Consider the following 14,414-nt stretch of genomic DNA (forward strand, 5'->3'; position numbering starts at 1 on the left):
AAAATCAGTAGCGGGTATCAAACAGTCGAGCATACTCGACTGTAACATTCTTAATCGTTCTCTTTATTCAAATTCAATCAAAAGATTGTTTGTTTAAAAACAATAATTCTTTTCTCGTTATTATTGAATGGACAAATATTTCTTTTCTACTTTCTCTATTCTAAAATAATTAATAAATTGATTTTTCTTTATTCAAATTCAACTAAATTGATTTCCAACTCATTTAAATTATTATATTAGTCAACATTTTACATTTTCTTGCTTTAACTTACAAAATGTGTATTTTTTTGTAATTTGCCATCTTTAATGTGCGTCTTCTGAAAGTACAGTCCCTGAATATTCTCATTCTCGTCACTCTACCCGCTGTTATTAGCCTACTTTCGACAATTTGGCAACGTCGCAATGTGGCTCCATTGTTACTTAAAAGACCATTGTCTATTCAAAGCACTTGAGAAACGCTTACAGCAGAAGCTCTCAGAAACAGACACAGTGAAGCCTGACGAAGTTGCGACTGCGACTGCGACAACCCCAATTTAAGGGGATGGCGGGGAGGGAGGAGAAAGCGAGTTATAATTGCAAAAATGTTACAATGCAGGCGACTGCGGTAAGAATGAAAGAGAATCTGAAACTGAATAAATGCCATGACAAATGGGTGTAGGACTCGACGCATTGAAGAGCATTTAAGCACGGTCCCCACCTCACCTCCCTTGCCATAAATTCATTGCTTTTCCCTTACCTAACCCTCAAACCCTTTTTGCGCAACCCGCGTAATTCATTTAGTGGGTGGATGGCGTCGTCGTCGCATGCAAAGCTTAAGTCTTTGGCTCTGCATCGTATCAAAACTGTTTCCAAAAGGGGGTTGCGCATGTTGCCGGCCCAAATGCGCTTAGGGTGTGATGAATGCAATATCTCTCACTCTCAAACTCTCTCACTCTCTTCCCCCCCTTCTGCAGTGTCGCCGTCGTTTCGCGGGACTCCAAACAGCTGTCAGTGTGGCAAATTTTCAAAATGCAACTTCCCAAAAAACTTTCCATGCACTTTGACAGACCCTCAGCATAAGCGAGGCGAAGCGAAGCAAATGCCCCGTAATTGATACATAAATAACAAGAAGTGCTATCAACAAGCAGACTGGAAGACTGCAAAATACCCTGTAATTTGTATAGTAAGCAATTCATAGAAAACCTTTCGCTATAGGGTATTAAAATGTCAACTAACAGACAATCAGACTGGAGTTGTAAACCTTTTGTGGCATGAAGTATGCTCGGCTTGCGGATTCATTAAGGTTTTTCATTTCATTGAAACGCGAGCATTTTAAGGAGCATTTTTCATATGTGAATGTGAATATGAATATGAATAGCATAACATAGAATGAGTGCATTCATACTTGTGAAAACGAATGTATTTTTTATATATATACACACACGTAATGAGGCAGGAGGCTTAGCACGAATTGGATCGGGGTGCTTCGGGTGGGTTTTTGGGATTATATCTGTATGTGTGACCATATTGTTGCTGTTGCTGTTATTGTTGTTGTTGTCTAGGCAACGGCTCAGCGCGCTTTTTATACGCTGCAACAGCGGCAGAGTTGCATTTTCCGGCACTCACATTTCCCACTGGGGAAATGGGAATGGCACTACGAAGTATTTTACACGGCTCTGATGCTCCTCTCTCTCTCTCTCTCGCTCTCTGGGTCTGTCTGTCTGTGTGTTTGTGTTTTGCCTCTCGTTGTGGAGCATTGAACTTTCTCCTAGCGAGAAATGTTTGTCTGCGGATGCGGTTCACTTGCTTTTTGACTTTTCACTTTATTTTTCGGGTATTTTGAGGCAAACAGTCTATGTAATTTGAAGCATTTTTCCTTTTTGCACAAATTGAAATATTTTCCGCTTAAAGTGAGTAACAAGATTCGAGGCGAACGGGTGAACTGAATTGAATTTATGTAATATTGATTGTAGATTGATTATTTAATATGTGGGAGATTTAATAATATAATGCTGCTGCCTGCTATCTAACTATCTATCTGTTTTTGACAACTGATACCGATAGCTTAGTGCGTATCCACTTGCTTTTGCCAACCGATAGCAATCGATAGTCTATCGACTAGCCTCCACCTCTGTTACATCTATGAAAATACAGAATATATTCAGGTATTTCTGATGTTGTCATTTAGCTAAATACATATTATTATTGAAGTAGCTATTATCTATAATTTTGTCCCACATTATTAACTTTATGCCACACATTTTGTCTCCTTCATCATTGAGAAGATTGTATAGCAATTGCTTTGGTCATTTCGATTAATTCGCTGGTTAATGGCCAGCACATAAATAACGAAAACTCGATTAAACTCGACTCTACCACATCATTATCATCATTGTCATCAACATCAACGGGCTTTCATAGTCATGTGGAACACAGAGGACATCAGATTGTTGCGCAGTAGCTCGAATCAAAAGTTTCATCGTCGTTTTTTCTGGTCCATCGCTTGGCTGCTCTATGGAATTTCACGTTGCTGTCATTTTCTCAAGTTGCGTTACAATGCACAAAACAAGCGACTGGAACAGGTGCAATATCATAAAATAATTGGCAAATTAGTGTTGGCAATCAAATGCTGTTTACTATTGCGACAATGTGCAAGTTATCTGGTCTACGGATTTTACGTTTATATCGAATTATTTCAAGTCGATGAAGCAGCTGGCCAAGAGTTTTTAATCCACTTATTAGTCGATTGCCTAACTGTGTATGTTCTTCGTCGTGCTTTGATATTTTTGCACTGCCGAGAGGATCGAATGATAATTAAACAAATTGTCAACGAGATCATCAGCATCTCTAGTAACATTCATAATAATTTTGGCATGATTTATGAAGGTGAAATCGGGCTTTTGGCCCTCTACATGTTGAAGCTTTATTTGGTTTTTATACTGCTAGATGCAATGTGGCATAAACATTATTTCCTTTGGGTTAACTTCTTTTACTGGTCGCTCTTGGAGTACTGCATCTTTGCTTACTTCAGCTACCAATTGATTCTACTCAATTGGTATCGCAACTTTGCCTTCTTCTTCCAATCTTTCATCGAGCATCATGCCCGGCAAAATGTTATTTCCCGGGATTATCATCGTCGCTTATTGCAGCTCTTCAAATTGCATTTGCGTGTCAAAAAGCTGCACAAGTGTATTAGCGAAAAGATAGGCTGGCTGCCTACAGCCAACTTTTTGGCCATATTCACAAGCATAGCCAACATGGAACTTCTGCTCGAGTGCATGGCCTATGCCCAGGGAGATATCGAGGATAAAATCTACATCATTGCCGATGGTTGTCTCGGTCCTGCGCTTGTGCCACTTTTGAATGTATTAATTCTTGGCTTGTGCACAGATCGCATGCGCAGCGAAGAATTGTCACTGCAACAGCAAATTGTCATTATCAATGTGACCTATGTGAGAAAGTCCTTTTCACTCAAACAACAGCTTGACAACGAGGTGAGTTTGCAGTAAATAAAATATATTTCTGGAGAGATTCTATTTCGTAATTTCTTTTAGCATACTTCGTTGATTGTGCATCAGAAATTGGAGCCTCTTGACAATTTAATAATACTCGGCATTTCCTGTGATAGAGAGTTTGCTTTCGGCTACTTCTTGACTGTCATTTTAACAGCAATATCTTTTCTGCAATACTCCATTTCACTAACCAAAGAAATGGTTGAATGCAAGACACGCAAATAGCAGCAGCCGTTGGATAAATCCATGATCTTGTTAATGCTAATGAAGCAAAGGAAACTTATAAAATAAAACTACAATAAACAGAGAACAGAGAACTTATAATAACTACAATTATTGAATTAAATTTGTATGTTAAAGCTTACTTATTCTATTTATTAAGTTGATTAAACACTTAATTACAAAATGAAGAGAAGAAAGAGTAGAGAACAGGTCATTAAAAAAAAACCAATTCAATTAAAATATTTTCTACTTAAACAGATTTACTCAGCGATATCAAAGAATCTAAGAAACAAAATATACAAATATAAAGAGGAAAATTTCGAGTTCTTATTTCGATAATTCGCTTGATAAATACTTTACAAAGATGTCATAATATTTCACCATGATTTATGACCATTTATAGATAACCTTTGAAAACCTTTTTGAGTTTAAATTGCTATACTTTTGACGTTCGATTTAAATTCAATTTTTTCAATCATTCAGTGTCGCATCACATTTCGTAAATTATCACGAACTAGCCCTGCTAAACTTTTCATAGATTTACGCTCGATGGGAGCAACAGTTCAAACATGCAACAGTCACGTACCAGTTTGACATTTTAGCTTTACCAGACGCACACACACACATTTACACACAGAGAGAAAGAGAAGACTACGACTAAGAGACTGTGCGAAATATTCAATTTTTGATACATTTTGCTGGTACATTTAAATTTATTTTTACAACCCCCGAGCAAACGTGTTGCGTTGAAGCAAACCTCTTCCCTGCAGGCGATAAAAAAAATAATCGATTTGACTTTGGTTTCAGTTTGTTTTCCTCTCTCTCTCTCCCTCTCTGCCTCTCACTCTTTGTCGCGGGCCCACAACTCATCTGAGCTGCGCCCCCAAAAAAGTAGAAGGAAAAAAATGGAGCAGCTCTTGTACTTCCTGTTGGGAATCGATTTTTGTACATTTCCCCAGCCGTAGCCCAAAAAATTTATGCGAATTTGAATTTGATATGGTTAAACTGTTTGCCTAGGCAACTTCAGACTTCAGCCATGCAAATGCTCTGATAACAGGCTGAGGCAGAGACTGAGGCGACGACGCTGTACTTGTGGGCGTGTCATTGTACCTAGCTTTGTCGCTTTTTAGTGTAAAATTAATTTGCTATAATTCATCAATGGGGCCCCAGCAAAGGATTATTTTGCATAAAAAATTGTGGCACTTGTCGATTTTGCATAGTCTGTTCTTTTGGGCCCAGCCGCTGATATGAAGTTGTACCCGAGAACGATGCAAGATGGGGGAAGCTGTCTCTCATTGTATGTATGTGTGTGTGTGTGGGTGGGTGTGTGTAACTGACGCACTTTATGTTATTTATGGCTGCACATTTATTTTATTGAGTTTAATGTGGGCGCAGTTGTTGCCAGCGCCTTTCCTAAAAAGGTGAAAGGTTTTGGATCTCAGGCATCGACTGAAACGTTTTGCGGCATGTTGAAGAATGGGAACTGGTGCCCCATTGGCGCTTTGTTATGCCTGACTAAGCTCACACTGGTAAATGGTATTAGACTCGATGGGCTGGGCTGGGCTGGGCTGTGGATGAATGGGATTCCGAAGATGCCAGGAACACGGTGTTCATAAAATGAATTACGGCTTTTAAATCATTTGAATATTAAATGCAAATAAATTAACCAGTGCGATGACTATTAATTAACATTGATTAACAAACAAAGAAATCAAATTCAGCAGCTCTAACTACTGTTTGCTCAATTGTGGGTTATCAGCTGGAAAATCGTTTGCAGTTTTCATTAACATTTCGATAAACTTGGGCAAACAATTAATGCACTGGAACCGGGCATTAAATGCTATAATAATGTCAATTAGGTGAAATATGTTTTCTAATTTGTCGCCCACAACCCGAAGTGGCCAAAGAAATGCAAAATGCGAAAGCGAACTCTACTCAGTGAGCAATCAAAGACAGACTTCATGTGCGTCCGTTGCGTTTCGCCAGAACTAATTAAGCATTCAAAAACGTTTTGGCATAAAGTTTAAATTGTCTGTGGACATGGGTCTGGCTAAGAAAATCCAATAATAAAGCCAAATATAGAACGAGAGCAAACAGAGAGAGAACTGGCGCTTGACGCTCATAAATTATAACAAATTATTAAGCAAGAGTCAAAAAAGTTTGTACCGCACGCGGCAAACAAAGTTTATGCGGTGCGGAGGGGAACACAGGACTTTGTACAGTGCGTATACGTAATTTGCTGGACGATGTCGTGCTCGTTTTCGTTTCCCGTTGCCATTCCCTTTGTTCTATGCTGTTCGAAATGATTTATTTTTATTATTATTGGCGGTGAATTTTAAATCAAAAAGCGAACAAATGCTGCTGCTGCTGCTTTAGCTGCTGCTGCCCAAAAATTACGAGCGAGCGTCGCCCGAAAAAGTATGCTACAGATTTGTGAGCTGCCTTTCGGTGCCAGCTGCTTTTGTCATTATTAATAACTGTTAATTATTCACCATTATAACTATGCTTGAGAGCACGTTCTTGTTTGCCTTGTCGTCTGTTTACCTCCCCTCCCCTATAACCCCCCTCCCGCCTTCGCTCTGTCTCACTATGTACTTTTTGCCGCTCAAGTAAATTCTCTTTTCATATTCTTTGGCATTACATTTTATGTGCTTCTTAGTTAACGCCTGTTCATCCATCTCACTCTCATTGTGTCGCTTTTTCTTCCACTCTCTCTAGCTCTCTCCGACTCTCTCTTTCTCTCTGTCGCTTTCGCGAACTGACAATCTCTCTGTTTCGCTGCTGGCTATATTTACATATTATTAAAAAGTTTTTCAAGCTCAGACGACGAGCAGAAAACTTTTCTATTTTGCCTTGGCTAAAGTTATTGAAAATTCATGAATAATTGACATTTATTGCAGTTGGCACAAGTGATGGTCGATAATGGACGACCCACACAAAAAGGGGCGTGGCGGGGGGCAGGCGAGACTGAGAGGGCCATGACTCTGTATGCGTGTGTCTCTGCACATTTACAGACATAAATATTAAAGTAGCTTACGTACTTAATTGTAAATTATGTATTCAATTAGTTATGCCAGGCTGCCTGGCCATGAGATGATGAAGTATTCTGCTGCACTAGATATATACAATAGATGGATGAGAGCTCGGCCATGAGCACTCTTCATTAGCTACTCGCATATATAAATTACTCAAAATTCAATCAAATTTTGATTGTATTCTTATGGCTGCTCCAACTAATAATAGTGTCAGCTGTAAGATAAGTTATGACATGATCTCTCTACTTCTGCAAAAGTACAATTTAACTATAGAGCAAGGCATATTCAGCTCATTAAAGCAAAGCGTGTTGTAATATTACAATTGATAAATTAATTAATTAAGAGTTCTTAAGACGCTATTAGCTTTACTTTATTCTTTTATATTATTCGATAAATAACACACATCAAATATTAAGGATTATTTAATTTTTAGTTAGTCAGCTTCTTTAGTTTATATATTTTGATATATTTTGTACGCTATGGTATTTTGTAACATAAAGTAACAATACATTAATATACCATTATATAGTTTTGGTATAATTAAATATTTTTTCGATATATTAATTTGGTATATTTTTATAATAATACCTTACTATTGTGACTCTATTCTAAATGGGTCAAGTACACTTGACTGCAGCTTTCTTACTTGTTAGTATTTTGTATTTACTTGTTAGTTTATAAATATTATCGAAGATTAAATTCTTCGTCCATTTTATATACCCAACACATAATTTTGCAACACTACAGGATATAAAAATTGGCTTTTAATGTCAGCTAAGATAAAACAACATGTCAGCCAAGCTAAAAGCCAAAAAAAATAAATAGATATTTAACTTTAAAGCTCGGCTTGAGGCTACAGCTGCGTTTTGCCGTTGATGTCTGCAGTTTTTGATTAAATGTGGCCCGCAGCGAGTGTGTGTATGAGTCTCTATGTGTGTGTGTATGGATCAGGCAGTATATAGACTAGACCTACGCACAGCAGAGATTGTGTATTATGAAAATGTGGCACATCACTTTGTCCTGCTTTCGCTCTCGGCTTCTCGTTTTGGCTTAATATATATTTTGCCATAAAATAACACCAAAGGGCGCTGTCAGCAGCATAAGCTCAACATTTCCGTTTTTGTTTTAGTTACAACTAACTGTATACTTTGGGATTGGTTAGCATACGATGGATTTGAATGGAATGAGATATGATAGCAGTGCATGTGTGTGTGTGTGTTCAGTTGGTAGCACACACACACACACTTTTACACTCACATATATTAAAACATTTATGTTGCAACATGTAAACCACATATGTGGATGCTTTCGAGTGCCGACTCTACGCATTTCCAGGCATTTGCATTCAAATGCATTTAATTAAATCAACTAGAACCAACAGGAAAATGCAGCAACAGCATCAGCTCAACTCAACAAATGACCTTCCCTCACACACACACGCTCACACATGCGTACTTAACCCCTTCACACACACACACATACACCCGCTGGCGCTCAATATGAGCCTCATAACATTTAAAACGAAATTTATTTTGTGTAAATTTTGCCAGGTTCGTTAGTTTTAATTGTGTTTAGTTTTCATTTTCAGTACGAGCATGCACAGTGGAGCAAAAGCATAAAGTATTGCTCGTACAATTATAAATATTTAAAAGCAATGAGTTTTAAGCTGAAAGTAGAAATTATTTAAAATTCGTGACCTCTCAAATTTGTGTTCTCATTTGTTGAAATATATTTCGAAAATAATTACTTTTGTGTTAAGAAAGGAATTTTTTCTGTATTAGAAAATCACTTATTATTTAAAAATATTTTATATAAATGTAGCATTTTTATTGTCAAATTAATTAACGATAATATTAATTTTGTATATTTAAAATAAACCATTTTGAAATTAAATATCAAAGTCACTTAACAAATATATAATTTTTCTATTAAGATAATTAGAAACAAAAACTTTTTGTGACAGTGTCGCTTGCCTTTTGTTTGGTTGGACAACAAATTTTTACCATGCTTACAATTAACTTGGCTAGCAACGTTTTATTTTCTGTATTTGTTGTCTACTCTTGATGCGTTTTTCTGTCAATTTGACAGTTTTGGGATTGCGGTTTTTAAAAACAAGCGAAGCCATTAAATAAAAACAAAAAGTAAGCGACATAAACTCAGAGCCAACCATCGACCTGGCCTGAATTGTCTGTCCTCGCTGTCCTGAATGTCCTGACTGTCGGCCTGCCTGGTTGTCCTGAGGCCAATCCTACTGTCAATTAACAATTGGCTGGAACAGCGTACCCGCATCAAGCTGTCAAAAAGTTAAATGTGAAAAACTCATTCGTATCATTTATTTTATTATCGCTAATTGAAGACAAGGCTGAAGGTAATGGCCAATGGCTTCAGATAAAAGCGCCATTCTCTTCCCTTATTCCTTATTCCTTATTCCCTTTGCCGTTCTTTGCTCATTCGAAATCAAATCAAGGCTGAATTGGAAGCACTGATAACTCATCCTTGAGAGAAACCAAAAATAGGTATATAAAGAAAAATACAAGAACAACGTTGTGTTCAACTTTATTAACACTCGAATGGACTTTCTTTTTGTGGCACAATACATCTTTTAACTCTTTCCATTTCCTCAAGATCCAAGTCAATGGAAGTGAAAGTTTTGAATTCATTTTGTTTTTCATTTTTTTGGGCTTACAACTCAAAATTCTGCACGAGTTCACTGATTTAGTTAGGCATAAGAAAGGCTGATTTGAAGAAAAGCCAAATTAAATCAAATGGTTCGTCTGTAAAGTTCACAACAATATGTATTTAAAAAAGAAAGAAATACTTTTCATTTTATTTAAATATTTCCTTTATATGCGTAAAAGTCAAATTCAAATTATTAAAATATATGCTTAATATTTTATACAGTTAAATTCAAATTGTTATTTTGTGAAACTTTTGACTTTGGATTTTCTGGAAACATCTCAAATAAAGCTTTGAAGCACACCTCGCTCTGCAAAAACATCATAACATCATCAGCATACATGCGCCAAACATTATGCGAGTATATTTAATTAATTGAAATGTTTCCTTTGCGGAATAGACTTAGACAGCACCCGCTACTTATGTATGTATATATCCATCCATTAAGGGGGGGGCAGCGAGGCATAATTGTGCCAACATTTAGCATCATTATTTTTGCTTCTTATCTTTGATCTTAATAGTTTACTTTGACAATTTAGCTGGGCCCAATGGTTTCTACGTTTTTGCCGAGGCGGCCAACCCGCAAAGCATTTAATGTGATTAATTAATTTAAAGTCCCTCGAGAATTTTCCGTGGGGTGGAAGGGGCGATGTAGGAGCACAAAGAGAATGCCGAATGTTTGTATAATGTTGCCTAAAATTCACTGCGCAGTTCTCCTCTAATTGCTTTCAATCAAACAAAAGCCTTTCATAAGACACGTTGACAGTGACACTTGAAAAATATGATACCAAAAAATACTGCACAAGAACAACAAAATAAAAAAACAAGTTAGAAGAAACTAAAGAAATTTTGAGAAATGAACGACCCTTTCAGCTTAGGCAGACCATAGTTCATTGTTTAAATGGAAACGGTGGATAAGGAGAGGAGAGGGGGAGGTGAACCCTTTGGAAAAGTGACACCAGGTGAGCAGCGGTCGCCATTTTTGATGGACATGTCGAGATGGTACAGTTGCAGAGCAAAACAAAAGGCGAGCGTTGGCGCTGGAATCATTTATCAAGGTGGCAGGCGGCATTTTAACTTAATAAACAATAATCAGGCTGTAAGTATATGATGGTAATGGTATAATGAGAGCCCCAGACAATACGTCAACGTCCTTGTTTGGCTTGATAATTGAAAATGTTTGTAATTTTCGCCTGGCTTTCCTTTTTTGTTCTCTTGTTTTCTACACAAACTTTCTACTTTTATCTGTTGCAAAACTTTTGTTGGCCTTTTTTCTCATTCTCTGCTCCTCTTTCACAGTAGCTACCCAAAGTTTTGCGACAGTTTAGGGATTAGCAGCCCCGAAGTAGGCAACGGCAACGGGAATGGCAACCAAAACAAAAAAAAAATGAGAAAAACTTTCGGGTCATGTCCAAATTTAAGTGCTGAAAATTTTTCTGGATTATGTGGCAGTTGATGAAGTTGTTGCGCGGGGAATTAAATGCCAATGTCTGGATTTTGTTGTTGTTCTTTTGTTTTTTCTTGGTGCATTGCACTAATAGATTTGTCTACAACATATTCAAATAAGTTGATGAACCAATATCGTTAACCTCAAAACACCATGCGTGCGTTGAGCAAACAAAACTTTCCATTACTTCTGACAGCTGCTACACATGAAACTCAAAGCAAACATTAGCTAGCAATTCGAATTCTTGACGTGATGCGAGTTTTGGTGGCACTGTGGTCTACCACAAGATAAATGTTTGGCCCGCTTTAAGTATGTCTATTATTTCTGACTTGAAGCAAAGTTTTGCTTCTAGCGAAAAGTTCACTCGGCAACAGCAAATTGCAATCATAAATGTGAATTGATTCGCCTGTTATTCATTTAACAGAAGGGTTCAATTAAATTTAATTTCATATGTTTTGGCAATTCAATAAGTTTTTTCTCTTCAAAAGTAAAATGGAATTTTGCAATATTTTGATTGATAAACTATATTATTCTTACTACGATACAAAGATTTAATCTTTAACAGTTCTTCAACATATTAGTGGAGGTTTTTCTGTAAAGATAAATAGTTTTCCGATAAATTTACATTAACAAAATTGTTTTAAATGCGTGTCCATGAAATTCACTATAATTTTGTCACATTTTGTGGCAATTACCTTAGTTGTTTCCAATTAATATACACTCACAATTATTAATAACCACACTCGCAACTCGACTATAAGAATATTCTTAGTACTTAGTCACTCGATATTCGTCATGTGGAACACAGCGGATATAAGTTTGCTCCGCAGTGGACCTAGTCAGGCAGTTTATCGTTGGATTTTTCAATTAAGTTTCTTGATAATCTATGGGATTTCCAAGTGCTGCCATTTTTCTAAACTGCGCTACAATCCGCAAACTCATCGCGTGGAACAAACCGAATATCATAAAATAATCTCGAAGCTAATTGTGACTGCCAAATGTTGCTTATTCCTGCGACACATCTTCGATTATATCGTCTTCTTCTTTGTGATCTGGATACATGTATTTATTGTACAGAACTCGGACGGACAGGACTTTATAATCAGCTTGGCAATGGAAGCCATTGCCTTCAATGTACTTCGCCGCATTTTAATGTTTCTGCATTGTCAAGATGATCGAGGAATTTTAAAGCGATTACTCAACGAAATTATCTACATTACACGGACTATACAGAAAAAGTTTGGTTTGATATATCACTGTGAAATAAGCCTATTGGGAGTTTACCTATGCAAAGTATACATGACTTATGTTCTACTTGAATCATTGTGGTATAAACCCTACTTTTTGTGGCCCAACTTTCTGTATTGGGTGCTGCTTGAGTATTGTGAATTTGGTTATTTTATTTATCAATTAATCTTGATCAACTGGTATCGCAATTTTGGCTTCTTTCTACAATCGTTCATTGAACATCATGAGCATGAACATTTTATATCACGATTTTACCATCAACGTCTCCTGTGGCTCTTTAAACTCCATTTGAGGATTTGTAAGCTACACAAAAGTGTTAATAAGGAAATCGCTTGGTTGCCATCTGCAATTTATCTGGGAATATTCACTTGCATCTTCAACATGGAACTGTTGTTGGAATGCATAGTCTATGCTGACAATGATATCGAAGATAAAATATATATTATTGCTGATGGTTGTCTGGGTCCTATGCTTGTGCCACTTTTGAATGTGTTAATTCTTGGCCTATGCACAGATCGTTTACGCAACGAAGAATTGACACTCCAGCAACAAATTGTCATCGTGAATATTATTTATTTTCGAAAAGCCAATCATCATGATTATAAACTTAAAGGGCTGCACAATGAGGTGAGTTAGAGTCTCAAATTGTGATGAGATGATGACTAAAACAAATGTTTAAATTGTAGTACTGTACTTCGTTGATTGTGCACCAGAAAGTGGATCCACTTCAGAATATCATCATATTCCAAATCAACTGTGATCGAGAGTTTGCATTCGACTATCTATTAACTGTTTTGATAACCGCATTGTCTTTCATTCAATACACAGTTGGATCGAATAGAAGTCTTAAGGAGTGCGTCTCACACAAGTAGGATGTTGGATTCTACATTTCTGATTCCTTCATTAATTTGTATTCATTTTTTATGAAAATGTTTTCCAACTTAAAAAGGAGTATGCGGCAATGATTATTGCAGAGAGGTACCTGGAAATATTTTATTGAAATTATTCATTATTTATACATTTGTAATTGGTTACACTTTTATAAAATAAAGCCGCAGATTTCCAGCTTACGAACCCCGCTAATTACGAATTAGTTTTGCAGCGCAACTAATCACTGTGATCTGTGTAAAATTGACACAACAATCATGACTATGCACAGCTAATCTGGATTATCTTGCTAATAACTGAATATATAATACGACTGCCCAGACGATGGCGATGAGTCGCGAGTGGCAAGTGGCAAGTAGTAGTGTGTTGTATGTTGCAAGTTATCTGCCAAATGGTATGGAAAATGAAGTCCCAAAGCAGCTGATGTGCAAATAATTTTCGGCACATTCCAGACATAAGCCCGAAGCAGTTGCTTTGCCAACGACTTTACAGTTTAGAAGCACCCCCCTTATCCCCTCTACCCTATCCTAGTGAACTGGTGGGGAAACTTTTCACTAAGATGCTTGTACTTCTATGCGCTTTGGCTGGCCGCTTGCGCAATTTAACTAAAAGCTCAATCAATCATCTCACATTGAAGGCGCCTCCATGGTAATGCTTAATTTCTGCTTATAGTACTTCTCCCTAGTTTTCTTCCTCCCCCTCCGCTTTCCCGTTGCCGTTTGCCTTTGTCAATGTTGTCATAGAGTTTCGTTTGGGCAAGTGCCTCCTCCTTCTCCTCCGCTTTGTGCCAAGCACCGTTTCGCCTGAAGAAGTTTTAAGCCGCTTTACAAGGCGCTTTTTGAAGTTTATCTCCTCGTTGTCTGCCGGCAACTTGTCTTTGGCCAAAAGACTCTTCTCCACGGCTACCTGGACTATGGAGCTGTGGAGCTTGCATTTAGGCAACGCAACGCAGCCAGCAAGCATATTTGCTTAGCTGCAAAAGGGTTGATTATTAGGCACAAACTGCCCCGAAATTGTTGCGGCTAATGCCTACCCAAAGGCGGCTTAGCGATTAAGTCGACAACATGACGAGGCCTTAAAGTAATTGCTTGGAAATGAGCCGAGCTTTTGATCTAATACATGTTGTGCAATTAAAAAGGCAAAACCTCAAAGTGCGCTGTCGACGTACGTACTTGCGATTGATGAAAGCGTTGTGCAGCCTTAAGATGCCCTAAAGAGCTTGAAGAGCGTGTAAATATAAATTGGAATTTCTTGAAATTGAATCTTTTATTCAACAGTATTTTTTAAGTACCTCATTTTGTTAAAATGCATTTGAATCATCGCATAAAAAAGAAAGTTTAAATCAACAATTTAAAAAAAATTCTAATTTCTTTTGCAATTATGTTAGTATTTATTTAGAAAGACAAG

General features: G+C 37.2%; 2 protein-coding genes across 3 annotated transcripts in view; both read left to right on the forward strand.

Moving 5' to 3' along the window:
- Positions 1-14,414, forward strand: part of LOC133835612 (discoidin domain-containing receptor 2) — a 159,696-nt gene that overhangs the window by 121,068 nt on the left and 24,214 nt on the right. The gene's annotated exons all lie outside the window — the stretch shown is intronic.
- On the forward strand, positions 11,563-12,991 carry LOC133835640 (uncharacterized protein CG1339). The gene is made up of 2 exons (XM_062265669.1): positions 11,563-12,746; positions 12,806-12,991. Exons 1-2 carry the CDS (start codon positions 11,667-11,669, stop codon positions 12,989-12,991), a joined length of 1,266 nt encoding a protein of 421 aa, XP_062121653.1. The 5' UTR covers positions 11,563-11,666.

Source organism: Drosophila sulfurigaster, chromosome 2L (assembly GCF_023558435.1).
Source record: "Drosophila sulfurigaster albostrigata strain 15112-1811.04 chromosome 2L, ASM2355843v2, whole genome shotgun sequence".
Lineage (NCBI taxonomy): Eukaryota > Metazoa > Arthropoda > Insecta > Diptera > Drosophilidae > Drosophila > Drosophila sulfurigaster.

Excerpts from the sequence above, each read along its gene's own strand:
- LOC133835640 (XM_062265669.1), top strand. The coding sequence starts at position 11,667 with ATGTGGAACACAGCGGATATAAGTTTGCTCCGCAGTGGACCTAGTCAG. Across the intron at positions 12,747-12,805 it reads TTAAAGGGCTGCACAATGAG|TACTGTACTTCGTTGATTGT; the intron begins GTGAGTTAGAGT and ends TTTAAATTGTAG.